Below are 11,515 nucleotides of genomic sequence, written 5' to 3'. Positions count from 1 at the left end.
AAACAAGTTATATACAATTAAATATAGCCAGCTCTCCATATCCATGAGCTCCATATCCAGCTGGATTCGACCAACTGTGATTCAAAAAAATTAGGGGAAAAAAATAGATGGTTGTGTTATATTGAACATGTACAGACTTTTTTCTTGCCATTTGCCCCCAAACAATACAGTATAACAACTATTTACATAGCATTTACAGTGCATTACGTATTATAAATAATCTAGAGATGATTTAAAATATACAGGAGGATGTGCATCGTTTATATACAAATACTGTGCCATTTTATATCAGGGACGTGAGTATCTGTGGATTTTGGAACCCATGGGGGTCCTGGAACCAATCCCGCCGATACCAAGGATATTGTATTTATAAATCTATAGCTGCTCTTTGATTATTTTCCTGAAATAAGTTAGATAGGTGAAATTTGTGGGCCAATTTGAGGCCTCAACCTCGTATTTACACAACTCTGACTCATTTTACCCTAATCCTAGCCCTGAGTCATAGAAAAGTGTTTTGAACAATATATACTAAGGGGTCTTGAATGTTTATGTGCAAATGATAAGCCTTATAATTTACGGTTCATTTTACTTGCTTCAAGGGCCAAAGAGCCTGACCTAGGAAACCTGCCCATAGAAGCAAATTCCACCGCACATACTGAACACACCTGAACTGATTAAAGGCCTCAGCTGAAAAGTACATTGACCCTCTACCTTTGTAAAGGATGAGAGGCTGGAGTACAATGCCTCTGAGAGTTAAAAACATACTGATCTTACATTATGCATAATGAAAATATGATGCCAATAACTGTTTACCGAAGTAACCAGATAGCTTTTGTCTTGCCAATTGAGTAAAATAATTGATCCATGAAAAAAAGTTCATATTAGTTTCTTTCCATAATTTTTTCTTTAAAAAAAATTAAAGCAAAAATGTATATTCATTGTACTCATTGTAGAAAAATGGTAAAATGCAGGTGGACAAAAGAAAAGTATTAAATGATCTAAATTCCCCACTACCCCAAAATAATCAGTTAATAATTTGGGCTATATCTAAGCTTTTTCTATGCAAATCTGTCTCTTTTTTTTTTTCAAAACATGGCAATATATTCTACACACTTTTTTTAATACATCAAGAATAACGTTCCCTGCCTTACTTGAGCATGAGTATTTCCCAGACCACGTGGTAGACGCATCAGCCTGCCTCTCCGTTTCAGGCATATCTTGACAAGTATTACACAAAGAAAGGAGGACACCAGATTGGTGAGATGGTTGCAAGAAGAGGCAATTCCATGGTAAAGAAGATTAAGGAGCTGCAGGCCTTCTTTGGCCTCCAAGTCACCGGGAAGTTAGACCCGACCACAATGGACGTGATCAAGAGGCCGCGCTGCGGGGTTCCCGACGTGGCAAACTATCGCCTCTTCCCAGGTGAACCCAAATGGAAAAAAAATACTTTGACATACAGGTAATGAGATCGAGTCTTTCCAAATTCAGAGAGAAACACCCCTGCCCTCTTTTTTACTTTTCTTTTAAAAATATCTTCCTTCTGATCTGTATAAAAATTCTGGCTCCTAACAACCATAGGAAAGAATAAGAATTTCTCAGGTGCAACCATTAGGCGATGACAATGGCCAATTCACTATGATCTCGGGAGTATGGTAATGACTGGCCTTCTGAGGCATTACAGACAATTTTACCCATTAGAAACAACACATTGATCTTTAAAGAGATGTAATTTAATCTAGGATTAATGACCTGACAGTAAAAACCAATTTTGTTAAAACAATCCACTGAATAAGAAAGATAAAACTCGCCTATCAATAAATTAATTTCATTGATTCCAAAAATCATTTATTGATTATTTATTTACCATCAATACTTGTATTCAATTTGGGGGATATAAAGGTGAATAGATCACCTTTCCTGACCTTAGGGAACTCACGGTCCTTTGAGGGAGACAGACATGCCAACACATAGCTGCAGCTCTGTGTGAGAAGTGGGAAACCACAGGTCTAAGCAGAGAGAGTTACCAAGTGGCCCAGGGACCAGGCAGTGACATCTGAGCCTGATTTAAAGCAAAACAGAAGCAGTTCCACCCTTAGCTCCAGGCTGCCCGCCCCCAGCCTCTCCCTGCAGTCTTCCCTCCCCTCATCCTCTGTCCTCATCCTGTATAGACCAAGGGGACACACCCAGGGGAACCTTTGTCCTTCCCCCCTGTGCTCTGGGTACCAAGGCCAGAATTCCCTGCCCCAGTGGTGTGGACCTATTTTGGGGCCAGTGCAGTCCTCTTCCCCAGGTTGGTCCAACTGAGGGCAGACCATGCTTGATGGCTGCCCCTCGGCCTGAGGGTGGCACTGGAGGCGTGGACTGTGCCTACCTGTGTGGACGTCACACGTGCCAGATGGATGCAGGCTGGAAAGAAAGAGTGGCCTCCCTTTGTGGCCTTGCCCCAGGCTTTGCAAATGTTAGGGATTTTCCAAGTAGAAAAGCAGATCAAGCAAATAGCAACAGGGAGTGGACCTGCGGGGGTGTTGAGCAGCATGCCGGCCACTAGAGCCTCGTGCGGGCGGCTGGAGTAGAGGGTGCAGGAAGGGGAATGGCAGGAAATGAGGCTGGAGACGCAGCTGCAGGGCAGCTAGAACGTGCTGTTGAGGAGTTTGGACTTTCTCCCCAGGGCAGTGGAGAGCCGGGCTGGGAGCAGGATCAAGTTGCATTTTCATGATGAGCACATCTAGACACTATCTGGAGAAGGGCGAAGGCTGCACTAGCCCAAGCTATGGTGTGCTGGAGCTGGCTCCTACCAGCTCACAGCAGCCAATCTTTAAAGTGTCGAGAATTTTGCAGCCAGTTGTTAAGTCTCCAAGAATTTTATGAACTGGTTGCTAAGATAGCCATTATTAAATAATGTAAATTTATAATTAAATAAATTATATTTAAAAACAATGGTAATTGAAACATCGCTTTCCATTTTACTTCATTTTATTATTAACCATGGTCACGAGGCTGTTTACATCTGTTTTATCTGCACGGTGGAAACACTGCAATGGTACACTACCTGCTCACGTCTTCCCAACCTCAAATCCAGTGATGGCAAATTGGTAGCTTGAAATCAGCCATGGTGAGAGATTTACAACACAGAAACCAGCAAGCCATGCAAATCAGGAAGGTTTTTCTCTCCCCTTGTAGCACCACTTGTTGAACTGTTCCAGGACACCAGAGTCCGTTCGATCAAATGAGAGCCTGCACACAGCGCGTGGTCAGATGATTCCGCTAGGCCACTTGTCACCTGCTGTGAACCTATAAACCCATAAGGTGGCGCTCCGAACAAAAAAATCAAAGCAATGGGCGTCGAAAAACCCCATGCAGAGCAGAACACACGAGTGATTAGGAGGTAGTAAGAGTAAGATAAGAAAAATGTGTATAAATTCATGGAGTTTTTTCACAGTTTTCTTAAAATAAAGTGTGCCCTGTGTCAGTGTGTGACTAGGTGCGGTACAGACGAGGGGCAGGGATCCAGATGATGTGAGACGCGGGGAAGTCTAATATCCTGTGATGGAGCCGGGCAGCCCCAAACCCCCTCAACACACTCACATCGCTGTTCATACTTGCTCCCAAAGAGCTGCCCCAGAAAGACACTAGAGGCTATCTTAGCAGTCTGTCTGTGTAGCTAGTGAATTTCAGAAGAACTTCTTATAACCCAGAGGATTAAAGAAGAAAAACTACAGCAGAGTGCTTATGTGCATAAGCTTTGGAGTCAGACAGAACTGGGCTCAAAGCCCGACTAATCATAAAATGTAAATGATTATTATGATTATTACCTTCCTTTCATGAGTTGGACTGAGGATTGGATAATATACCACATTAAACAGTGCTTAGAACAATGCCTGGCACATAGTTGCTCTTCAAGAAATATTAGCTATTATTACTATTGCGTTATCAGTCCCTACACCCTGGGGCAGGATTTCCTCCACATTCCCTTCTTTTCTGGTGCTGTCCCTTTCTCCATTCTTGTTTTCTCCAGCCCAACACACATAGTGAGCTCAAAGATCCACCTGACATATTGATAAGGGGAGGGAATTTCAAGGTACTAACTATCCAGACTTGTGATAAATCACAGATTAACATTATGCAGTGGGCTTGGCATATTTTGAAAGCATTTAATAGTTCCTTTACGGGTCTTTCTGGTTTCCCCCTTCAACTCTACAGCTCCCTTCTCTTGGTCCCAACCTCTGGGGTTATAGGGTTCCTTGGTCCTTTCCTCTCGAGTCCTGAATTTACTGTCTTCTCTGTGGGACACAGTCCTTCCTTTTGGGACCCCATGATTACTGCTGCTGGTTCCTGGTTGCAGTTGCACCTCTTGCATTGGAATAACCTAGGATATTTGTTAAAACACAGATTTCTGGACCACGCCTCTGTATTTAACAATCTTCCTAGGGAGTTACCACGGGTCCTACAGTTTGAGAGCGACTGAGTAGGCCCTATAACAGCTAGCTTTTAGTCTTTAATTCATCCATCATTAAGCATTTGCTGAGCATCTACTACGTGCAAGGCACTAGACTAGGAGCTGGAGAAACAGAGAAAGTAGACTCAGTTCCTGCTCCCAAGGTTGGCTCCCACAGACCCGGCTTCTCACTTTGCATCCATCATCCCAGCCCAGCCCCAGGTCCCAGGTAGAAGTTGCTCTCCCCCGCCTTTCCTTTGCACGCTGCCAGAGACCCCAGCCCCTGCGCTCCAGAGCAGGGAAAGTTCTTGAGAATCCCCAACTCTGTCTTCAGTTTGTCAAAAAAGCGCTACATGTCTCTGCTGTCAGATGTCGTTGTCACACCAGGACTTGCTGAAGGCTCAACACTTTTTCAGTCCAGTGAGCATCCTTTTTTAAAGTTAGCCCTTCCTCTTTAAGAATGCATTATTTTCTGAAAAAACATTCCCCAACAGCCCTGGGGAAATCCTGAAGGCCTTTGAATGAGAATTTGCAAAACCTCAAAACTCCACATTTATATTTCTTATAATTGAAAACTTTCATTCCCTTCGGGGGAAAAAGAGGTCCCCTCTCCATTAAAACCACTTTACAGAAAATGGATTTTTTTTTACAAGTTATGATGTTACACAACCGTTATTCTTTAACATCAGTGGTAGCATAGTAACAATGGAAGCCAAACTGTTTCAGTACTAGATTATCTCAACTGTCTCTCATTTCTCCCCTTTGTCTTGTTGTTTAATATGTAGCAATTTAACATACACAAAAGCAAAATAAAAATTATCATTTCAGAGAAATAAATCTAAATTGATTTATGTTCAACATTTTTGCTTTTAATACAATCTATAACATAATTCTTGCCTTCTTCACTTAGGAGCATTTACTGAAAGGAAAACATGTTCCTTTCATTTTCACAGAATATCCAAATACACGCCATCCATGAGTGCTGCCGAGGTGGACAAAGCCATGGAGATGGCCTTGCGGGCCTGGAGTAGCGCCGTCCCTCTGAACTTCGTCAGAGTAAACGCAGGAGAAGCGGACATTATGATCTCTTTTGAAACTGGAGGTACTGTGGTACTTCTCGGGTTTCATCTACTGGTCCGAAGGAGAATTGTTCTGGAGCTGTTCCTTCTACACGTTTAATCCAAGCGATCAGCACAATCCTCCTTCGCACAGTGTTATGATGGACAGAGGCCAGGACCATGGTAAAGTCATGGTCTTCATCTGGCCAGAAAATCGGGCCTAAGGAGTTCTTAGCATTTCTTGTCATTAGACCCAGGTGTAGAATAGATTCACTGTAACAAGCTTTCGTTATGGTTTTGCCCCATTTGGGACAAATTCTGTCAGATTTAGCTTTCCCATTGGCCACCTCATCCAGTCCCATCATGGCGTTCATCACGGTGTACCCTCTTCCATATTAGCCAAGAATCTTCCACCTTGAATTCTCACTGATGGAAGTAAATTCCACAGTGACCTTGCTGTAGCTTTTCACCCTGCAGCGATGGTTTGTTCCTGTCTTGCCCACATTTGCAGACTACCTTTTGGGAGGCACACGGGAGGACTGCCTCCAACTTGCCCACTTCTCCATTCCTCACCCACCCTAGTGAGGAGCAAGGGCATAAGTTTGCACCGGCATTGGTGGAGAGCTCTGCGCCTTTTTCAGAGAAACATGTCTAGAAAGTAGACAAAGGAAGGGCCAAATGGCCCATGAAATTTCTTTCCCTTCTCAGATTCCTGATAGTCAAGGTAAGTGAGAGCCACTGCCTCTTCCCCTCCACAGATAATGTTCCTAACTGTCCTTGTCATTTCAAGTTCTGATCTTAATTTTAATCTGATGTCACTGGGAGAAAACATGCTTAGGAGCTAGGAGAGAAAAGATCAAGCCTTGGGTATGCAGCCTGGCCCTTGGCAGGTCCTGTTTCTCCCAGAGGACCAAGGCCACCCTGGTGAGGTGGCAGAGCAGTGTGACTCAGGGCAGCTTTGGGGGCCCTGGAGTCAATGTCTGGCTCTCTCTTCATCTTTCAAACTGGTGTCCTGTCCCCCAACGCACAGGCTGACTAGGGACTGTGCTGCCATTGCATCCAGTCCTCCAGGCACACAACCTGCTTAAACAGCATTGCACTGAAACCTGAGAAATAGCTTACCGGAACTTTGGTTGGGTTTTAAAAACAAAAACAAGTTATCCTCTCTAAGATTCTAAAAAATTGTAAAATGTAGCTTTTTCTACATGCTTCATTTTGTTCTTCCTCCTTTTCTATTACATTTGTAATGAACTGTTAATTAAAATAGATAATAAAACAAAAACACAAAGTTTTGAAAGTTAGGATTTTATAAACACCTTTATTACTCTCATGGGTTTTACACATGAAAGCATATCAAAATTATAGAGAAATTTTGGGTTTCTTTTGACACTTCCTTAAATTGCCCTGTACTGTGCTATAGAAACAGAAAGCACACACTTGTTCAAGGTACTACCACCGTCTCGGCTGAATCCTATTTCAAAAGCTCACTCTGACAATAGGTTCACCTGCCAAGCAGTGGACTAGTTTGCTATCCAATGCCCCTCTGTTCTTTCTCCTTTTGGAATCTATGGCATGTGCAAAGTCCACAGTATGCTTTGTGTCAGTTAACAGACGTCAAAATAAAAACAGTAACCATAAAAGGTTTTTTTATTTTTAACACTATCTCTGCAGTATAAAATAGCCCTTTTTATTTTTCAATAGGCAGTTACCTATTGACACATGAATTTCTTCTTATTAAAAAATGAATATTGAAAAATAAATTTAAGTGTTGGTGCTATTCAAAATGTTGTTTATTTTCTGTAATGTTATGTGCCCATCAAAATTGCTAGGACTCAATTCTGTTGGTCTTTCTCCCCACTTGTTTAGATCACGGGGATTCCTACCCATTCGATGGGCCTCGAGGGACTCTAGCCCATGCATTTGCCCCTGGAGAAGGCCTGGGAGGAGATACACATTTCGACAATGCTGAGAAGTGGACTTTGGGAATGAATGGTATATATGCACAATTCACCATAACCTGGAAAATATTGTACCTTCTTCTGGGCCTCCACCATGAAACCTTGAGGTTCAACGTCCCAAGCCACCCTTTAACTAGGGGGGCTGGCTAGGAAAAACAAGTAAGCCAAAAATCCAAAAGGGAACACCATAAGGGAAAAGATCCACCCTCAGTTGTGTTGTAGACGTGTCTGATCTGTTTCATAGCATATAATCTCAAGAACCAGCAACCTCCTCCTCAACACACAGCTCTCTTTTCCTTCATAGTATGTGTGGTTTCTCACTTGTACTTGGAAACAGGCTACATTCAGAAATGATCTGGGAAATCAGTACTCTCCCGAGAAGTGTGGTGGGGATGGGTATAAAGCTTCCAGAATATCATGAAGGCCATTGGAAATCTTCAGTGTGAAATGTGTGTGGATAAAAAGGAGGAGGCTGTAACGGCAGGGAACTGTTAAGGCATTTGTGGTCGAAATCTCTGTGTTATAAGCCAAATATCATTGCCATTATTCACTCCAAGGCCCTTCTTAATCAAGCTACCAAACACCACTGACAATGAGCAAAATAGATTGATTTATATTTCCATCCTCCCTGATCCCTAACCCCCTTCTAGCCAAAGGGAAAAGAACTGGACCAGAGTCAGCAAAGCTAAGTACCAGAATAAACTACCAACCTTTGAATAATCTAGTTATGAAAAGGAGATGAGTTAATTGTGATTTGGGCATAAATTTTCCTGTAAAGACAGAAGATGGAGAAAACAAAAACCCATGTTGATGCTGTCTTTTTCTCTCTTATATTGTTTAGGTTTTAATTTATTTACCGTTGCTGCTCATGAGTTTGGCCATGCACTGGGCCTGGCCCATTCCACGGACCCATCAGCACTGATGTACCCGACTTATAAGTACCAGAATCCCTACGGGTTCCACCTCCCCAGCGATGACGTGAAAGGCATCCAGGCACTGTATGGTATGATCATTACACTTCTTTGACCACTAACCCTGAGAGTGACAGGCATTCAGTCTCCCACTTAAAGAAAGTGCATTTTGCCTGCATAGGTAAAGACTAAACTAGAAACCACAGCCCCAACTATGCCTTCTTGTAAAGACTTTATTTGCCAGTTACGAATATTGCTTTCTTCTCTAAGATGTGTGATTAAATTTTACATCTTTCCTTCAGAGCGTATGGTCCTTGGATAGCCATAGAAAGTCCAGTCTTTTGTCTGTTTACACTCTGGGAGAGGATGGATAGATTTTATCATTCACCTACATGGTGCTCACTCATTTGCAGATCAGTGACCTTATCTCCCTAAAAATAGCAACAGTGATGATAATAACTCCACTCAGCCATGCACAGTCTGCAGTTTACAAAACATGTTTGCATATGTCGTCTCGCATGAGTCTGTGGGGTGTGAAGAGTTTTCCTCACTTGGGGAGCTGAGGAAGCTGAGGCTCAAAGACAATAGTATCCTCAGACATTCACAATTACCTCAAGTGCTACCATCCTTTCAAAAAGTAATAAGAGATTATTAGAAAACCTATATCCATTTCAAATCTATTGTGGCCTGGAAGGTCACCGCCATTCCGATGGCCACTGTCACTTGGCCAGGAGCCAAAGCACGTGTTCTGCCATGGCAATTAATACACAGGTGAATGAAATGTGAAACGCGGGTTTATGTTGCCAGGGAGCAAACACGTCATCAACCCCAGACCACCTTGCCACTCCTGACCCTCTTCGCAGCTCTGATCTGACCAATTTCCAGTTTCTGATCTTCTCTGGAAGCCTCACTCCACCTTGGATCCTGCCCACATTGCTACCCCTGCTCCATCCGTGCTCTCAAACCACCTGGACCCTTGTCAGGCCCTGAGCCTTTTCCTTCCTGTGTCTCGCTCCTTCCCTGAATCTCACCTCCGCGCACCACAGGCTTCATCAAAGAGCAGGGCCCTGCCAGGGCAATGGTCCAGGCAGCGCAGCCTCTCTCTTCTGTGGCTGGCGCTGTCCTCAGAGTTGCCGGGTGGGAGATGAAAACTCACCGACAGCTCTCTCAAAGAGCAGGTACCTGTTTTGCAAGAGGATCCACCAGAAAAAACCTCAAACAGCAAACACCCTCAGTGTCCTCCAATTCCACAAGAATTCACTCCATCTTTCCTGCGTGCCTAGGCTTAAGTACAGAGCAGGATGCCAAGGAGTATACGAAAATAATAGGAAAACACACAGGAATGGTGTAATCTTATTGAGAAAAAACAACTTAATTACAAAGAAATAATTCATGGCAATCTTTAAATTACATTTCTAATTTGGAACACCTATAGTTCTCAAAGAAGTTATGTATAACAATAAAATAATAGTGACCATTTTTGCACACTTACTGTGTGCCAAGTACTCTACTAAGTACTTTACAGGCATTATTTAATTCTCGCAAGAACCTTCTGAGATAGGTACTATTATCAGCCCTCCTTTTTCACCATTGAGAAAGCTGAGGTTTAAAAAAGTTAAACTATTGGCTTCAGATCACACAGCTCAGTCACTGGAGAAGCCCAGATTCAAACTCAGGTCTACCTGCCCTCAACAACCGTGCTCACGGTCACACATAGAGCGAAAGTGTGCAAGCTCCCCTGGGTCTCTAGAACAGAAGTGTACAAAGTCCCAAGTTCCTGTCACCATTTTGACCAAGTCACTTTGAATCCTAGGACCTCGGAAACCATTCCTGGGAAATCCCTCTATGCCCCATGGCCCCCCTCATAAGCCGTCCACCCCCGACCTCTGTGACTCCAGCACATCCTTTGATGCTGTGACAATGCTGGGGAAGGAGCTCCTGTTCTTCAAGGACCGGTAAGCCTAAGACATGCCGCCAGCGCTCGTCAGGCGTCAGCTCCACCTCCAGACGAACGTTGCTCTAGAGGTCCTTGTTGCGCCTTGCATGAAGATTACGCAGAAATGCTGTCCTGTGTGGCAGCAGGGTGGGAGGCAGGGGTCTTTGGGGAGGTACAGAACTGCCAAACCTACTGTTTGCGGAGCACCTACTATGGCCTTGCTGCTGTGCTAAGTGTTTTCCATATATGTACAGAATTTTTTCCAACTCTTTTCACTGTAGAGATTAGAATTCCCGATATGCAGATGAAGAAAACAGCTCAAAGACAGCAGTAATTTTCCCAAGGTGACAGTTAAGTGGCTGAGCTAGGACATCAGCCCCAATTTATCTGGGGTCTGCTTTGTTTACACTGTTTACTGCTGTCTCCCTAGTGAGAGCATAGCACATGCTCGATAAACATCTGGTGAATGAGAATTGGCTAGCTGCATGGATGGGCAGGTGGCAAGTTGGAAGGATGGATGGATGATGAGATGGATAGATAGGTGGGTGGTCAGCCTTCTTCATAAACTCGTTTTTTTCAGGGCCTCCTGACCTTTCACCTGGCAGATAGCATAGCAAAAGCAGATCCCTTTTCTCCCCGCTGCTTCTCAGGGAGCAAGGCTGCTCTCTCCATGACACTGGTAACTGAACTACTTCTTTCCATGGAGGAAAAGAGAAACATAGCAACACTCACCCACACTCCTCCCTTTGCTGGAGTGAGAATCCAATCACACCAGAATAAGCAGAGGCAGCTCAGGAATATTCGTGTGTGATATTTTCTCTTCTTCATTGGCAAAGTGTTCAGTGAACCCATACTGGGTGCCAAGCGCTGTTGTAGTATCTAACGATATAAATACGGATTGAAACTCCACTCCAACCCCCGCCTTTGCATGCAGTTACACGAGGGAGAAGGGCGTTCAAACAGCATTGCAGAACAGTGTGGCACAAGCTCTAAAAGGTAGGGCTGTGAGGTAAAACAGGGATAAGTACCAGGGAAGGTCCAGAGAAGATTCACTAAAGAGGAGATGTCTCAGAAATGTGATGTTTTTTTTTTATTTTGTACTTTTGGGACTAGATTTTTAAGCTGTTATTATAAGAATCCTTTTTGCTCATCAGAACAGAGAGAGCCACACATGGTGGCTGGCACCTGTAATCCCAGTGACTCAGGAGGCTAAAGTG

General features: G+C 43.7%; 1 protein-coding gene across 1 annotated transcript in view; it reads left to right on the top strand.

The window, feature by feature from the left end:
• Positions 1 to 11,515, top strand: part of MMP20 (matrix metallopeptidase 20) — a 44,978-nt gene that overhangs the window by 7,637 nt on the left and 25,826 nt on the right. Inside the window, exons 2-6 of the mRNA XM_012659184.1 lie at positions 1,212 to 1,459; positions 5,389 to 5,537; positions 7,360 to 7,485; positions 8,293 to 8,454; positions 10,176 to 10,317. Of these exons, the coding sequence (XP_012514638.1) occupies positions 1,212 to 1,459; positions 5,389 to 5,537; positions 7,360 to 7,485; positions 8,293 to 8,454; positions 10,176 to 10,317 (827 nt within the window). The remainder of the gene's footprint in view (positions 1 to 1,211; positions 1,460 to 5,388; positions 5,538 to 7,359; positions 7,486 to 8,292; positions 8,455 to 10,175; positions 10,318 to 11,515) is intronic.

This window comes from Propithecus coquereli, unplaced genomic scaffold (genome assembly GCF_000956105.1).
Source record: "Propithecus coquereli isolate 6110/MARCELLA unplaced genomic scaffold, Pcoq_1.0 Scaffold6, whole genome shotgun sequence".
Classification (NCBI taxonomy): Eukaryota; Metazoa; Chordata; class Mammalia; order Primates; family Indriidae; genus Propithecus; species Propithecus coquereli.
This window is presented reverse-complemented; position numbering and strand designations above follow the sequence as displayed.